This window comes from Hylobates moloch, unplaced genomic scaffold (assembly GCF_009828535.3).
Source record: "Hylobates moloch isolate HMO894 unplaced genomic scaffold, HMol_V3 SCAFFOLD_7, whole genome shotgun sequence".
Taxonomy (NCBI): Eukaryota; Metazoa; Chordata; class Mammalia; order Primates; family Hylobatidae; genus Hylobates; species Hylobates moloch.
Window position 1 is genome coordinate 14,508,235 of NW_026652282.1, and position 18,191 is coordinate 14,526,425.

Consider the following 18,191-nt stretch of genomic DNA (forward strand, 5'->3'; position numbering starts at 1 on the left):
GGGCAGGCTCAAGAACAGTAGTATGGAGGAAAGGAATGATGGATTTAAGGAAGATTGGGGAGTCAAAGTCAGGAAGACAGGTATCTGGGAGGTGAAAGTGAGGGAGAAGTCATGAAGAACAGCTCCACGTTTCTTGCTTGGAGAACCAGGAAGCAGGCAGCAGCAGATGCAGAGGGTGTACATTGGATCTGAGGAGGGGCTGAGGATGGGCGATGCTGTCTAGTTCTAGGATGATGAGTATGAGACACCAGCCTATTAATATGGCAGGTTGATGAGGGGGAGAGAAAGAGAAAACGGCAGAGAGAAAGAGAGAGGAAGGGAGGGAGAGAACGAAAGAAGGAGAGAAAGAGAGAGGGGGAAAGAGAAGTCAGGGCTGAAGATAGAGATAAGTAAACAAAATAAAAATGTTGGAGACAACTATGAGAATGTCATCCTAGGAAAGCACAGGGAATGAGAACTGTAGGCCTGAAAGAGAGGGAAGAGGTGGAGCATCAGCATCGTTATCTGCAGTGGTCAAAATGAAGAGACAATCACAGAGACCAGAGCATGGGGAGAGAGGTGTGTCAAGAAAGCTAAGGAGGAGGAGGGGGATGAAAGTGCCTCATACCTCCATGCCTTCACACCTGTACCTCCCAGAGGTCAGGGAGATGAGGCCTGGGAAACAACCAGGGCTCCCTGGGGAGTTCTTGCCGTTTATAAAATTAAGCAGAAGCAGCACTTTGGGGAGTTTGGTTAAAAAAGAAAAAAGAAAAAGGGAAGAAAGAGGGAAGAAAGGAGGGTAGGAGGGAGGGAGGAAGGAAGGAAAACTTCAGTAAAACATAAATTAAAATTTTAATTATTTGAAAATCTGTGATTGCTCAAATGGGCTCTGCTGGATTTTAACCTTGATGGTCACAACAAAGGAAGGGTCTAAAGAGTAAATAAATAGGACACGGGACCTTACTCCAAATGTCTAAATCATGGTGTTCCATTCATCTGGTGCTTGTACAAGTCACCTTTGACTAGGATCCAAAATAGGGCCAAACCAGAAAGGCCTGACAGTGGCCAAGCTTGGGATGGAGCCAATATGTCAAAGAAATGATACGTATGAAAGCAGAGAAGGTGCTCCAGGTTTCAATTCAATAAGCAACTATTGAGGCTTTGCCAGATACTATGGGCTGTGGACCGAAAGCTGTGCCTGCTCTCAGGGAGCTTCCCACCCAAGGGACAGAGACTGGCTCAATAAAACGGGAGAGGCTTTCCTGGCCTGTTCCTCCCCTGTAGGGAGTCTCAGGGAAGCACGGGGAGGAGAGGAACTGGGGATGGTCTCCCTAGCGGAGATACTGGGGTTGGGCCTTGCAGCGTGGGGAGGGAAGAGGCACTTGCCAGGGAACAGGGGACAATTTCATGGGTCAGTTTCTGGATGAGAGCCAGTTGGCCAGTGATGGTGATCAAATCACGCCTTGTTGTCGTGGAAGCTGAGAAGGGACAGGATTGGAAGAGATTTTAAAAACAAACCAATAAAAAGGCAAAGAAGGAAGGCACTCATGTGGAGTTGGCACTGGGGACAGGAGAGTCAATACCAGCTAGAGACAAACAGCCCCTTCCCTGGACAGCCTGGAGGGCGTCGTGTCATCTCAGCCCTGGCCAGTCACCCCTGCTCATAACAATGACCGAGTCAAGGAAAGGTTTCCTTTGCCAAGATGCTTAATGCATTTTGAAAAGTTTCCCATTGAAAACATTTCCAATAAAAGGATTCCGAGCTTGAAGAATTGGCCTTCCATTATCTGGCTCTCACACTGCCTGTTGAGTGGTATTCCCCAGACACACAAAGAAAACAGGCTATTCTCCTCCACGCTCAAGTACCTTAGGAGCACCCATTCACTCACAATAGTTGAGATCCTCTTTACCAATAATGTTATCAGTGTGTTAACACGATTTCCCCAAGGACTTCTACCAGGCAAGACCTTGTTAGTTGCTTTCCATCTGTGCCTGAAATCACAAAGCCTCATTAAAACACCATCAGTTGTTAACAAAAAATGATTAACTCTGTATACTGGTCCTGCCACCCTGAAGACTGAATTCCTGAGCGCACTTGTCGTTCCAGTGGTCTCCATTGCTATGGTGGCCACCTTGGGGACTGACACCTGCTGACATCCTGTAATCAGAGACCAAGTCTTTGTTTTGTGGGGACAGTGCTTGAATGCTTGACTGTTACTCTGGGCCTCGCTGTCCCTTCAGTGGAAGGGAAGGATGGTCAGGAGTCTGGTCTCCTCATTCTGAGCCTACAGGTCATTAGATCATATATGCCCTAAGTGTCCTCTTTGCTCCTGGATAAGATGTAAAGCAAAATAGTGGAAGGCACATTGCCCTGCTGTCCAGAGCCCTGACAGGGAGGTGCTGGGGGAGGGAGGGGGAGATGGCATAAAGCTGCAATGCTTCAAGGCCCTACAGGGTGAGGCACCAGACAGGTGGGACTCCAGACCAGAGTGGCTGTTGTTTTGTGATTTTTCTTTTTACACCCTAGTCTGCTTCAAGAGAGTTTGTTTAAGTTAAGAAGCCTATGGCCTAACAGAGTTGGAACCCTGACAGAGAAATAGTGAGGACCAAAATGAGGGCCTGGGAAGGTCTGTTCAGGGGAAACCACTTAGGGGAGGGGATTCCAGATTCCAAGAAATGAGCCATGGAGGATGACATTCCAAGCAAAGTTGTGACAGCCAAGAAAACCTGGGAAATGAGGAGGTATTAATGGGCATATAATCAATCAAAGATGGGGGGGCAATGGAAAATGGGGACATAGTAACAGATATAACTATCAAAGATGGGCAGTAACTATTCAGTTCCAGGAGGATTTGCTGGAACCCGTAATCAGTTCCCAATTTCTATCTGGGATTCTTTTATTATTTCTTAAAAAGTAACTTTGTTGAGATATAATTCACATATCATAACAATTCACCCATTTTAAAGTGTACAGTTCAAAGTTTTAAAAGTATATTCACAGAGTTGTACAACCATTGCCACAAGGAATTTTAGAAACTTTTCATCACCTACCTGGAGTTCTTGATTCTACAAAGTAGATGAAGAAATTGGGGAAAGAGCAACCAAGATGACAAAAGGTTGTAAGATAGGAAGTGGGAGAAAGTGAGAAGAGACAGGATCCTTGAGTCTTGAGGATAGGAGGCTGCAAAAAGGTCTAGTGCTTAAATTGGGAACTACTAAAAGAAGGAGGTTTGACTTTTGTTTCCATTAAAGACAAACAAAACACTGGGCTCACTTACAGCAAAAAGGATTTAGGTAAAACATGAGAGGAAAAAAAAACTTCCTGGCAATGTTTGTAAACTCCTGGTGGATGGGGTTATGCTGTCCTTGGAAATAAGACCAATTTATGGAGTGAGATTTGAATAATGAGTAAGTCCTTCCAGTTTTGTGTTTGTAAAATAATGAGGAACCTGTTAGGACTGGCAGAGTGCCTACCTTTTCTGTGAGATGGGGGTAGTCTTGCTGACCCCTGTTTACTGGAGAGAAGCTTCTAAAGTGCCCATAGCATGTCGAATGAATGACAGCCCTATGGATGGGTGAACAATGGTACCAAGTAAGTTTCCTGATCAGATCAGCCTCATGGTAGTAAATCAGAAAATGTGAGTGAGGCATCAGAAACCACAGCTACAGCTACAGATTCCTCTTCCTCATTGTTTCTTGATTGCATTCATTCATCAAGGACTTTTTGAGCCCCTGCTGTGGGCCAGGTGTCAGGCCCTAGAGATAAAGCAGTGGTTCTGGATCAAAGATGACGCTACCACTCAGGGAACACTTGGCAATGTCTGCAGACATTTTTGTTATCTTGCAGGAAGAGGTCAAGGATGTTGCTGAATATCCTGCAATGCATAGGACAGTCCTCGCCCCCCACAAAGAGAATCAATCATCTAGCCTCAAATGTCAATAGTGCCAAGATTGACAAACCTTGAGATAAAGAAATAAGATTCAGTTCCTGCTGTCAAAGAATTCAGCCCCTGTTCATTGCAGTGTTTCTAAATGTGATTTGAAATGAGTCCTAATAACAATTTCTGCACTGAAAAAAAAATCTTCAAGTTCCTTACTTGAAGAGACCATAAATTGGGAAAAACCACCTTCCCAATACCATTCTGGACTGATCACATGGAGCTGTGATGTAATAAGTGTTTATTACATCCTTACGAATTGCCTGGCTTACCAAACTTTAGATTTACAACATTATTAAGCAGGGGGAGGACTGTTTCCTGGTGGCCTTTATCATCTTTTTTTAGCAGAGTGAACCTACAGGTGTTTTTTCTTTTTTTTTGGAAGGGTCATCTTGCTCTGTTGCCCAGGCTGGAGTGCAGTGGTGCCATCTCACTCCAGCCTGGACTTCCCAGCTCAAGTGATCCTCCTACCTCAGCCTCCCGAGTAGCTGGGACTATAGGTGCCACCATGGCTGGCTAATTTTGTGTGTGTGTGTATATATATTTCTTTGTAGGGACAAGGTTTTGCAATGTTGCCCAGGCTGGTCTGGAACTCTTGGGCTGAAGTGATCCTCTCACCTTGGCCTCCCAAAGTGCTGGGATTACAGGTGTGAGCCACTGTGCCCAGCAGGTGCCTACAGTTTTATCTGAGTGTATACAGAGAATACATTTGGATGGAAAATAACCTACAAGTGGAATTAATTATAGTAAACCTCAAGAGTTCATCACCTTTAACTCGGACTTGTTTCTAACCTCAGCAGGGCATAACTAAAATCTCACTTTACTTAGAAATCCCTTGGTCTAATAACAGTTGCAGGTGGATTATTTGCAATATTTTGGAACTACTTCTTTCAAGCACTTATATATACTACTTATAATAGTGTCAACCAATATGGGTTAATTAAATTAAATGATCAGTTTGTTAAAATAGCACCCTAAGGACCTCAACTATACCCTATTTTGTCTTGCTGATGTGGGAGGTGAGTTATTTGACCTGGTGGTAGTGAGTTGTGGAAAACTGCTTTGTTTTATTTAATGAGGAGTAAAGTCTGCTAAAATGACCTCTTACACTTTTTTTCCCTGCTGTTAAAGTTTTCGGCTTAGCAGCTTTCGAGTGTGGCTTTTAGAGGCTTGGCTTCCCCACCCTTCAGCTTGAAATCACCTCCTCACCATTGTGCCAAGTGCTCTGGGCATTCCAGCTAACTGGAATGGTCTTGAAAATAATTGAAGAAAAATCTGTAATTCAGACTCTCTGCTAATTCATCCTGGCTTTTGCCCCTAAAGAGTCCAAATTCCTGTGGGTTCATTGGGCTTCAGACCCAATATTTAAGACTACGACAAAGTACATATTTTTGAGTTGTTGATGCTTAAAACCTGAAAGCTCTTCTGAGCCTCAATTTCCTCACTTGTAAAATGAATCTAAATCCTTTCCTGTCCTGTTGTATTAATTATGTTCCTTATGAAGATAATGAGTAAATTGACATATTCTCTCAGTAATTGGCTTCTCCCTCTCTCCCTGTCTCTCTCCTTCCTTCCTTCTCTCCCTCCTTCCTTCCTTCTCTCTTTTGGTTTGGAGTTTTTACTGTTGTAGGCCTATTTTTTCATGCTAAAAGTGTGAGACTTTTGCCTTTCAATCTAAACAAATCTTTGACCTCACTTCAGAATATTCTACTCACTGTCAAGGACTTCCGTGGTTAGGACAGTACTTGTTCCTTCTTTAAAACTTTCTTTTTTTCCCCTCTTTAGAGCTACTCGTTTTTCCTCTGCCAGGATGATCACTACCCACAAACACAGATCTTCACAACTTGCTCCAATTTCTTATAATTTCTGAACTGAAGCCAGCTGAAGCCATCTTGACACGTCTGAGCAAATTTGAACATTCCTGGTGACTAATCCTATTTCCTGAAAGGCTGATCTTTATGCTGGTTGGCCCAAAGCATTTTTGAAAGAGATGACAAATCAAGTCTTGAGGAAAAGCCTGCTGGAAATCCTGTATGGCCGAGACCTGAGAGTAGGTGAACTGGACATAGTTGTGAGGAGTGGGAGATAAGAGTGATCACAGCTGGCCGAATCAAGCAGAAAAACCACAGGGCCTGAGAGTGTGCTGGTGGCCCTCTTTGTGAGCCCTGTGGGGATCACATATCTCTGTCCAGGAACCATGATTCTGAGCTAATGGCTCTTACTCAAAGGTTTGTGTGAAAGGCTGCATACTCCTGACTGGAGAAGGGGCATGGAGTTGAACCACCAGGGAACCCTAGGCTCACTGGGGCCACAACAATGGGTGCTTTCCCTTCTCTTAATTCCTGGCCGGCTTATAGCCAAGCTGACTGGATCCCAGTTTCCATCAAACGCCTGGATGAGGGGCAGGCAGAGGGTGTTGCTGCCCAAGTGGCACAACCCTGATCCCAACACAACACTCGGTGTGCAGCCTTCACAGGGCTCAATGGGCAAGCCTCCCAATGCCACAGCCAGTCCCCATTACAATAGCCTCATCCCCAAAGGCTCCCAGTGTTGAATGGGAAGGATCATAAATGGGTTTGGCTGGGGCGGGTAGGGAGGCCTGCCCCAGGAATTTATCCCAGGGATGGGAGTTTTTCCACACTGGCTCAAAACCCAGGGTTGGCTGTGTAGCCAGCCTTTCTCATCCAGCCAGTGCTGCCGTCTCAAGTTGGGTGGGCAGCCTTCCTGCACCAGCTGATGGGGCCCATGTCTTTACAATACATTGGGAAGAGCTGCTGAGTCTCTGGCTTTGAGGGGATAAAATTTGCCATTTGTAGAAGCTGAAAGGATGGCGTCTGGCTGATGCTATAGACTGGGACTAGTCAGCCTGACAAGAAACAGCTATTTGGTCACATTTTGAAAAAGAAATTTTAACAACACAGGAAAAGAACAGGAAAAGCGCTTCCCAGATACAACAAAGAGAAACACGTGGCTTGAGGTTTATAAGGTAATTACAGGCTACCATTGCCTTCCTTTTCTCTTGTATGTCACTCGGCTTTAAGCACTTGCTTCTAAAGGGCAAATGGTGAATTTTGTCCCCTGAAAGCCAGAGACTTGGCAGCTGTTCCCAGCGTATTGCAAAGACACGGGCCCCATCAGCTGGTGTAGGAAGGCCACCCACCACTGCAGTGGCAGGAGGAAATAACCATAAGCATGGGGAGAAATGACAGCTGACGAATGGGAAACGCTGGTGCCCATGCACCTTTGTGTTCCATTTGAAACCAGAAGACATGTGCTATGCTCGGGAAACATGGCCAGAAACCCACACTAGGAATAAAAATGGAAAAAAAGACTGTGCCATGTAGATGCTGAAAGGATGGCGTGTGGCTGATGCTATAGCCTGGGACTAGTCAGCCTGACAAGAAACAGCTACTTGGTCACATTTTGGAAAAAAAATTAACAACACAGGAAAAGAGCAGGAGAAAGAAAATTCACTCTGGGTGTATGATACAGGGCCAGCTAAAGCTGTAACCCTGTACACGGAGGGCCTGGCAATAAAAGAACAGTCTCACAACTGCTTTTCCTCCTGTTCATGCTCCCTGTAACAGCTGGATACGTACTAATTGCAAGAAGTGAAAAAAAAAAAAAAAGAGCTCTAAGTTTAAAAGCAGGCGTGCAATCATCAGGCTCTTGCCAGCACAATTTCAGACACAAGTGTGCTGTGCCACCTAGCAGGTCTATTTTAAATGCAGATTCACAGTTCCTCCAGTTCCTCATTTGTGTGGGTGGCCTTTGCTGTCAGGGTAGAGCTGCAGTCTCCTTCCACGCGCATCGTTTCTGTCCATCAAGAAATGGCTTAACCAGGAATTCTCAGCCTCAGCACAACTGACATCTCAAGTCAGATCATTCTTTGTTGGGGTCTAGGGGCTGTCCTGTGTGTTATAGAATGTCTAGCAACATCCCTGACCCCTACCCACTAGATGCCAGTAGTAATCTCTCCTGGAGCTGCGACAACCAAAAGTGTCTCCAGGCTTTGCCAGATATCCCCCGGGGGTTACAATCACCCCATTTGATAATCACCAGGCTAAACTAGAAAAGAATGACTTTGTCTTCTCTCCCTGGCTCCACCCTCAAAGATCTCTATCCAAGGCTGGGAAAAAGTATGAGCCATCTCTTGATCCACTAGCCTGCGCCACTACTTCTGACTTGCAAGATTTTCAATCATTGAGAACAATGCTCTTACTACCCTTGAAAAGAAGGGCATTTCCAACTAAACTTTTGGTTGGTGGGAAGGAAGCAGGTTACTTTTTTGTTGTGAGACATTTGTCTTGTCTTACACTATGGAAGGTCCAGGCACAGAATTCTACACACCCAAGAACTATATGAACCGGAAGGAGCCTCGGGCACTTGAAACTCACCTCCCTGTCCCTTTTCTTTGCCACTTATTTATTTATTTATTTTACAAATGAAATAAAAAAAAAACAACCCAAGGCCAAAGTGGGAAATGACTTGCTCAAGGTCATCCATATTCCTAACCCTTCTTTTACTGGGGCATAGGGCAATATTTTCCAATATGCCTGAAAAGCTTAGGTCTCTAATCACAGATAACTTACAGCTTTTTACAAGCAAGAGTTTTGGCCAAATTATGCCAGTTAAGGAATGTAAATTTTATAAATGATGGAATACTGCAACCAATTAGTGCAAACAAACATTTATTGTGAAATATTCATCCTACCCTTTATTAGGTATTACATCATCAAAGCACTTTGTGGCAATGAAAATAGCTTTTTTTTTACCCCTCTAATTCACCCAATATTCCATTAAAGCTGCAAAAAATGTGCAATCTGCTTGAAAAATAGGTTGCTCTTATTTACTCATTTGTGAAAAGTCAAAAATTAAAAAAGAAAATGATACTAGCATACAGGGCCTCTAGAGCCAATTCACCTTTCCATTTCCCAACTACTCCCCAAAATAATTAACAAAGATAATTTGTTTTAAATGCCTTTTTATAAAACCAATGCACCTTTCCCCATATTATAATCATACAAATTTTAAAAAGCCATTATTTACTTTCTTGGAAAAAAGGTGGCCAGCCGTTGTTTTTTGATTGGGAGCATGTGTATTTCCTGGGAGTTCACTTTCTTTAACTTTATGCTCCGGTTTTTGATGGGTTTCCTAAGGGGCTCTGCATTTCCCATGGACTCTTCCCCTTGGCTGTTGATGTCATAGCCCTGAAGCACGGAGTCTTCTCTTTTGAAGGAGAAGTTTTTGGTGGACACCCCCGAGAGGCCTTTGATCTTGCCACAGAATATGGTAGGCACAGCATCTTCGACAGAGACAATGACCTTGGCCGCCTGGGACTCGCCTACCATCTCAATGTTATTTTCAGCCTTGACCTCGCTGCTGGGGTGGTTGGGCTGGCTGAGCATCTCGGTAGCGGCATCACTGCTGCTGATGTGACTATCCATCATGGCTGGGGCCTCACAGGACGTGGCAGGGGCAAAAGAAATTTCCATGCCACTGGGAAGTTTCTCCATCACTGTGTGACCTGAGCTGTCCACTGATGCACCACTGTCATACAGTGTCTCAGGGGGAGGCTTGGATTTCCGGTGGGCTGCCACTGACAGGTCTAGGGCTGCATCTTCCTGGAAGATTGGGGGACTGACTTCGCCAGCCTTGAGCCAGGGCACTGACTTCATGGAGAGATCCAGGGCCTCGTTCTCACTTCCCATCTTAATGACCGTGTGGCGGCTGAGCTGGAAGTACTCCTTAGGCTGGAGGATGTCAAAGGGCTTCAGTTCATCTTTTTCCACGGGGGTCTGGGTGCCTTTAAAGGGGTGCAGGCCAAAGGAAGATGGTGGCTTGGGGAAACTGGAGCTGAACTTGGATTCAGAACTCTGAGGCACCGGGATGGGGATGGGAATAGGGACTGGCACAGGCAAGGGGACGATTACAGGATACGGCACCAAGAGGGTGGCTGGTGGGACCAGGGGAGACAAGGGGGAGCTAAAAGGCTGGGGGGGCACAGGGGCATAGCCAGGAGGAGGCTGACAGGGTGGGGGCCCGAGAGTGCCCTGGGAGGGAAACAAATTCTGGAGCACAGCTTCAAATGGCAAAGTGGGCTCCTGCGGCTGGCTGGGGATCCTCAGGTCCAGGAGCTGGGGCTGGGCCTCGGGGTCCTCCGCTCCCTGGAAGAGGTTGTTGTGGATGGTATTGGAGGAGCATGGGGCCTCCTGCGGCAGGACCAGAGGGGAGTTGAGGTGCTGAAAGACGTGCTGCTCCAGCACCACGGGCAGTTGCACGGGGCCCTGGGTGGTCATGACGTAGGTGGCATTGCCATTGGGATTGAGCTCTGGTGCGGAGCTTCCCTCCACCTGCATGTGAATGGGCATCACCACTGGGCTCTCCCCGAGGCACAGGGGCTGCAACACAGTGGCCGCCACCTTCAGAGCCATGCCACTCTGAGACTCGGCAGGGGGGTTCAGAATGGATGGGGCTGGCACGGTCACCAGGGCCTTCTTTACCAGGTCAGTGGAGTTGATGTTCCAGGCCTCGGTGGTGATCAGCTGAGCCATGCCATTCTCCAGTCTGTTATTAGCCAAGGCAGGAGGGGAGTCAGTCATGTCCATGGAGAGGTTCTGGGACTGCAGGTCGTCCATGACTCAGCTCTGATGCCACTTGGCCTGCAACACAGAACACACAATATGAATCTTCCTTAAAAGACTATTTATAATTGCCTTAAGAGCTCTCTCACATCTTTAGAAAGTTTCCACATTTTAGTTAACCTGGGAGCATAACCCATATCTCTATGTATATGTTCAAGTTGTAGATATCTCCTAATATATACAAACACAACCACATGATCATGTGTGCGTGGAGAACCCCAATTTAACAGATGATTAAGCTATAAATACAGATGATGTAATCAGTAAATAGCCAAGTGAAGTTAAACCGGGCATTTTTTAAGCCTAATTCTCAGCTTAATATGTTTAGCCTTCAACAAAAACGAAGTTTCAGTCCAAGTTGCTATGTCAGACAGTTAAGATATGCAGAAATTTGACTTGTTCAAATTCAAATAAGCAGTGAAGACTTACTTTCCTTTAAGGAAAAAAATAATGCCTTGTCACATACGAATATGCTATGACTATGGAAAATGGCATTTTAAATACTCTGTAGCAATCATTCTTCCAAAAGAGGTTTGATAAGGAAGAGCAGTCCATTTACACAAGGGTCATTGCAGTTGTCTCTCTGTCTCCCTCTGACCAATGACATTCCCATTTCTTCCAGTAACAGCAAAATCCATTCCCCAGGGCAAGGTGAAGATGGGATGATGACTTGCATGAATGGTCATTGGGTCCACTGGCACGTCCCCAATCAGCTCATCTATCTGATCTGTGGCCTCTCCTAATATCTAGCTGCCAAGGGGAAGAGGGCATTGGTGAGCCGAGGGCTGGGGAGATGGAACACTTGTTGGAAACGAAAATCCTCAAAGGTCAGGCACACTTTCTCCATGTCCTTGGCACCTCCCATAGACCTCTGGCCACCTCCTGAGAGGCCAAAGGCACCTAGCGCATGTGCTTCCTGGTGGAAGCAGGGCTGCAGATGCGGTAGGGCTCTCCATGGAAACCTGTCCATATTTGGCCTCGTTACCATGGAGAAGGCAGGCACCATGTCTAACTCAGGGATCTGAGCAGCCTTGGAGTCTGGTTGGGCTCAAAAATAATTCAATAATCCTCAGTTTCACTGGGCAGGCCTTGGGCAACTGAGATTTTTTACCTCATCTATCCCAACTGCCTAGACTTTAGTCCTGTGGTCAGCTCGTCCTCCTCTCCTCACCCTGAAATTACCAACACAACCTCCAAAACAAGAAAGAGGCGGCCCAGCACACCATGGGGCTAGAAATAAACAAACAAGGCCGGGTGCAGTGGCTCATGCCTGTAATCCCAGCACTTTGGGAGGCTGAGGTGGGCAGATCATTTGAGGTCAGGAGTTCGAGACCAGCCTGGCCAACATGATGAAACCCCATCTCTACTAAAAATACAAAAATTAGCTGGGCATGATGTCGCATGCCTGTAGTCCCAGCTACTCTACTCGGGAGGCTGAGGCAGGAGAATGGCTTGAACTCAGGAGGTGGAGGTTGCAGTGAGCCGAGATCGCATCACTGCACTCCAGCCTGGGTGTCAGAGTGAGACTCCTTTAAAAAAAAAAAAAAAGATAAGAAATAAACAAATGATGTCTCACTACAGTAAGGCAGCTTTAACAAATGAACAACTCTGTGGTATTTCCAGGCAATCAGAATGTGTCATATGCACAGAACAAGGAGTTTCTCTGAGGCAGGAGGAGAGGCGGGGAGGGAAAGGATGCTGTGCAAACAACTTTGTGGAGAATGACAGGTAGGCCACACCTTTGGCAGGATCCAGAGCGTGTCTCCCTCTGGAAGCCATGAAGTGACCCAGCATGCTGGCCAGTAACCCCCTTGGGACAGAGTTGGGAGGCACCTGGCCCAGGGAGGCTGAGGGGGCTTGCCCTAGCTGAAGGGTCTGGTTCAGCCAGAAGGATGCCCCTAATATGTCTTTTTTTCTCTTTTTTTCTTTTTTTTTTTTTTGAGAGGTTTGTCTGCAGACCGGACAGACAGTGGTGTGATTTGGTCATGCAACTCCGTCCTATTCAGTGTGAGTAGCTGGGACTACAGGTGCACACCACCATGCCTAGCCAATTTTTGTATTTTTAGTAGAGATGGGGTTTCACCATGTTGTCCAGGGTCATCTCGAACTCCTGGCCTCAAGTGATCCTCCCGCTTCGGCCTCCCAAGTGCTGGGATTACAAGTGTGAGCCACTGCACCTGGCCTCTAATACACTATTCATTCATGCATGCATGCATGAATTCATTCATTCACTCATCCTGAGTGAAACAGACGAGGTTCTTGTTTTCATGGACATTATAGTCTAGTGGAGGCAACACGTCTTTGACCAGAGATTTGCTGGCATGCAAAGGCATCAACGTTATGCCAGGAGAGGCATCCACATCAGCAGGACAAATATTTGTTGGCCACTTGCACAAAGCCCCATGAAGGCCCTGAGAACCTAAGGCCAGATCCTTGTTCCTCACAGTGGCCAGAACCCTTGGGGAAGGGTAAGAAAAGGCTGAAGGGAAGCTGCAGTAGGACTGGTGAGGACAAGGGCAGCTATAGAAGTCAAGACATGTTCTGTGCCACATTTGGTCTTCCTGTGGGGTTAGGATTATCCAGCTGTGAGACAGCTTTCTCATAACAGCTGCATCTGTCCACCCTTGCAGAAATGGCAGCTTCTCTCCCTCCCTGTCTGCTCCTCTCAATCCCCTCCCAAAGGAAAGAAGACAAACTTCTGGATGCCTCCTCCACCTGCTCCTTGCACACACCTTCAGCTTAGGTACCAGCTCTCATCATTTCCTGTGAAACCTCAATCCCTTCCCTGCCTGGCTTTGGTCTAGGCCTGCTAACATTCCCAGAACAGTCCTGCTCAGAAAGTGAAAAGAGGACTTTTCCAGGGCAGGCGGCCTCCCTCAGGCCCCTGTTCCTCCCATGGATGGCAAGAGCTACAACTCATTGAGCATCTGCCATTTGCCAGGCCTTCTGTTGAGAACAACCCAGCCAGAGGGGTCTTACAATTATGCCCATCTTGTTGGTGGAAAAACTGATTCCACAGGGAGATTAAATAACTAGCCTAAAGGTACATAAAGGCTGGGCTTCCCAGGCTTCCCTTCGACTGTGAGAGCTGTGAAGGCCACGCCCCTCCATGCATTTTGTTTCCTGGCAAAAGCAGTCCCCACAGCCTGTCCTTCAACACCGAGTGCATGTGCCTGCAGAGGCATGCAGGAAACTGTACGTGAGCATCACATTTCTTCAAAGTGGAGGCCAGGTCCTTCCCAGTAAAGTCATTGAACTGTTGTTCTTTTTTCCCCCACAAGGGGACTCGCCTGTCCCTCTGGTCACTGGAGTTCCTCCTGTCCTTGGGGACTGCAGCCCGAAGTGGCTACTGTTCTGTTACTGGAGGGCTTGATGGGCCTCCATCCTCTCAGCCTACTTCTGGTTACTCACTTGTCCCCAGCCTGCCTTCCAGAGACAGATGTCACATGGGTTGGAGGGCATCTCAGCACCAACAAGCTACAGAGAGGCCCTTGCATCCCCTGCTGTGACTCAAGTCTCTGGGAAAAAGGCTGAGGCCCAGTGGGCTGAAGGACAGAGGACAGGCCAAGGTGTGGGTGGAGGGGAGCAGTATGCAGGATCTCAGGGCAGAGGGGAAAAACCTCTGCCTGGCCCAAACCTCACTTCCACCTCCTTCAACAGGACAGCTCCAGATCTGCCTGACTACTCAGCCAAAGCAGGTCTGAGAGTAGCCCTGGGCTTTTCCCTAGAGAGCTGCTGGCCCTGAGACAGGCTTGCCTGCCTCCACCTAGTCCCCACCAAGTATGGCGCTTGCCCTAGGACACCCAGGCAAAGGAACATGAACTTGGCCTTCATCATGCACCCTCCCACCTCCCAGAAAGCCTCGTTCCGTCTTTCTCGCGACATCTCCTCCTCTTGCTGTTTAACCTGCCAGCAAGCACCCCGCTCTGACTCTGAGTCAGCAGCTGAGGTGGTCTGGGTGCATCCAGTGGGAGCATAGTGGGTGTTGCTGCTGCAGGGGCTAATACTGGAAGCCTCAGAGATGCCGTAAGAATACAAAACTAGCTCATGAATCGTGGGTTCAAAGGGTAAGTCTGTGTCCCTGAGGACAAGCCAAGTAGCCAGATAATGACTGGAGAGAAGGTGGAGGCCCATCTCTCCACTCAGCCAAGCTGCTGATTAGCTCAGGCCTGGGGTGGGTGGGGGACCTCTTCAAATCAAGGAGCATCACAGGACCCGGCTGATGCTCAAGCCCAGGGGGCATGAATTTCTTCAGAGGTGACAGGGAACATTTCATTTGCGTTTCGCAAAACATTTTCAAATGGGTTTAAATCAGGGCACCCATCCATTCTGCCTGCCCCCATTATCCCTGGGGGTGTGGGAGTGGAGGTCAGTAAACAGTGACAGTGTGGCTGGGTAGGAAGCAGGCAACCTGGATCTGCAAGTTGCTGGAGACCGTGGAGACCTCGTTGTCTTGGTTTGCAGCCAGTTGCTAGGGCCTCAACCCCATGTAGCCCATATGTCCCCTGTATGGAGACAGTGGGGAAAAGACTCAGGGCCCAGGACAGATGAGGAGGTACGGAGGGACTGGGAGAGTAGCTCTGCCTGCAGACTTTTGGGGTGTATTAATCTGTTCTCACACTCCTATAAAGACATACCTGAGACTAGGTAATTTATTATTAAGAAAAGAGGTTTAATTGGCTCACGGTTCTGTGGGCCATACAGGCTTCTGCTTCTGGGGATCAGGAAACTTACAATCATGGCAGAAGGTGAAGGGGAAAGAAGCACATCTTCACGTGGCCGACAAGAGGTGGGGGGAGGTGCCACACACTTTTAAACAAGCAGATTTTGTTGAGAACTCTATCATAAGAACAGCAAGGGGGAAGTCCTATGGTCCAATCACTTCCCACTAGGCCCCTACCTCCAACACTGGAGATTACAATTTGCCATGAGATTTGGGGGGGGATACAAAGCCAAACCATATCATGGGGTCACAGAACTGTTATCTGAACCCCTCATCTAATTATTGCAAAGATCTAATTATACCAGAGGCCGGTCTCCCTAGGGTCTGACCATTAGCCTGGAGCTCTCTCCCACCTCAGCCTTCACCCAGCCAACTCCTGCTCATCTGTCCGACTTAAGGGGTTCAGCTGTAAAGTTGCTTCTTCTGAGATCACCCCCCACCCTCATTGGGCTCCCAAAGGACCCCAACTTGATTTTGTCTAGTCCTGACTCTGCCCAGCCCCTACTGGGATTTCTTATTTACTTCTTTCTCCAAGAGCAGGGGATAGTCTCCCACCTCATATCTGGCACTAGTAGGTGCTTAGGAAGTATCTTCTGGATGAATTGGTGCACGAATGAACACCTAAGCCTTCCTGAGCCTGGTGTTCTCATCCTCACCCTCTTGTCGCAGGCACACCATTTATACACTCATGGAGTGTCAAGGTGGGCAGGGACGTTAAAGCTGACATCTCTTCAAGCCTCTTGCTGACCCTTTTTATTGATGAGTAAGTTGCAACTCACAAAGGCTGACTAAAACTTACACAAGGCCACTTCTTACAGAGGTCACCAGGCTCTTGTTTCGGGAAGAGCAGAGGGTCAGACCCGCAGGTGCCATGGTGGGAGAACATGGCAGCCACTCACCTTCACGAGCCATGGGAGACTCCGATGGGTCAGTGTTAAATGCCCGCAACCAACAAATGGGTGGATTTTAGGACTTGGAGAACAGCCTAAATTAGAGGTCAAGTATTTTGCTTTTTAAATTAAGCCATCTATCAAGATAAGTTTCTTCCCCTACAACAATCACATCTTAAAACATATGCTGAAAATTTTCTCAAGATAGGTGTTTTCCAATTGTAAAATATCAACAGCTTTGGTTTCTATGTGGAGACAGCTATCAATTATTTCTAGTCAAAGTAGGACTGTCTACCCAAGCTTGTCCAACTTGCGGCCCAAGGGTCGCATGCAGCCCAGATGGCTTTGAATGCGGCCCAACACAAATTTGTAAACTTTCTTAAGACATTGTGAGATTTTTTTTGCAATTCTTTTTTTAGCTCATCAGCTATCATTAGTGTATTTTATGTGTGGTCCAAGACAATTCTTCTTCCAGTGTGGCCCAGGGAAGCCAAAAGATTGAATACCCCTGGATGCCCTTGTTGCTCAAAGTGGGGTCCTTGGAGCAGCAGCAGCAGCACCCAGGATCTTGCTAGAAATACAAATCTCAGGCCACAGCCCAGACCCACTGAATCAGAATCTGCCTTCCAAACAGAGCCCCAGGAGATGTGTATGCACATTAAAGTCTGAGAAGCGCTGGTCTACCACTGGTTCTCAGATTTTGCTATTCATTGGAGTAATCTGGAACTTAAAAAAAAAAAAAAATATGCCTAGGTCCTACCCCTAAGACTCTGATTTAATTATTCTAGGATGCAGCCGGTGATTCTAATGTACAGTGAGGTTGCGGACCCTTAATCTAAAGGCCAGAGCACACAACTGCTGGTCTGCTGACCTTCCCAATGGCCCATCTTCCTTCTTACTTCCCAGAAAAGACTGAGGCTATCAACACACCAAACTCCCTCCTCTTTCCCCCCGGCCCCCGCAGTGTCTTCCCGTGTGCCCCCACCCCCAGGAAGACGTGAGATGGCTCTCCCTCTTGCAAGGCTGACTTCCCAGAGACATCTGCTAAGAATCTTGCCCCCTCCATCAATGCCCTATTCTGAGTCTATTCTGTGCTTTCCATTCGGTACTTAAACCAAACCTTCAATGACTAACCTAATTCAGCATAAAAATCACCAGCCACTCTCTATGAGCCAAGTAAGAAAAGCATAATTTTCATCATTTAATTCTATATGTACATGGTTTTACCATTCGGGACTTGAGATGCACTAAATATCTAAGAAGTAATTCCAACTGGGTAACAACTGGTTTTTCTCTCCCCATAGGGTATAATAATTGTCAATTACTTGCCCCAGTGATTAAATTTTCTAAGCTTTAAACATCAGCACAGGGCCTTTTTACCAAAGCTGTGAACATAATTACCACATGAATGTAGTCTCAAATTGGTTAAATTATGAGGAATACACAAAATAGTCACCTGCCTTATGGTCGATTGCCTTTTACATCCAGAGGTCTACACGGCCCTCTGAAGGGAATATGAATGCCCAGATTAGCTTTAGAGATGAGTTCCCTGACACGCTAATTCATTTATGAAAACAGTAGAGACCACAAACATTGCAACTGGGACTAAATTTCATGAGGACGGACAGTGGCTACGGGGAAGATCTGTTAGGGAGGACAGAGTACAAATATTATCTCTGATCTGATATTTGTGAAAAATAGGAGAAGTGGAGCCAAGCATCAGAAACTGGCCATAAACAGCAGGAGGGCCCAAGGTCTTCCCAGGGAGAGGCGGTAAGGTCATGCCCTGAGGTATCATAAAACTTATTTATGTTTGTTTTATCATCTAATCTTTTTAATTCCTGTTTTTTATTTTATAGTGTATGTAATAAATATAGGAAGGCATATAAATCTAATTATATGTGTGTGTGCATGTGTGTGTGTGTTAAGGGGAGTGTTCAAAAATTTTTTTTTTCTAATAGGAGTGTGAGAATGAAAATGTCGCAACTCAGCAGGAGAAATGAAGCTCTCAGGGCCC

General features: G+C 46.8%; 1 protein-coding gene across 2 annotated transcripts in view; it reads right to left on the reverse strand.

Moving 5' to 3' along the window:
- Positions 1 to 8,591: 8,591 nt before the first annotated feature.
- Positions 8,592 to 18,191, reverse strand: part of RAI2 (retinoic acid induced 2) — a 63,306-nt gene continuing 53,706 nt past the window's right edge. Inside the window, exon 2 of one of the 2 annotated variants that reach the window (XM_032756646.2) lies at positions 8,592 to 10,579. In XM_032756646.2, coding sequence (XP_032612537.1) covers positions 8,963 to 10,555 — 1,593 coding nt within the window. In that variant the 5' untranslated portion in view covers positions 10,556 to 10,579 and the 3' untranslated portion in view covers positions 8,592 to 8,962. The remainder of the gene's footprint in view (positions 10,580 to 18,191) is intronic. The other variant, XM_032756647.2, reaches the window with a different exon arrangement.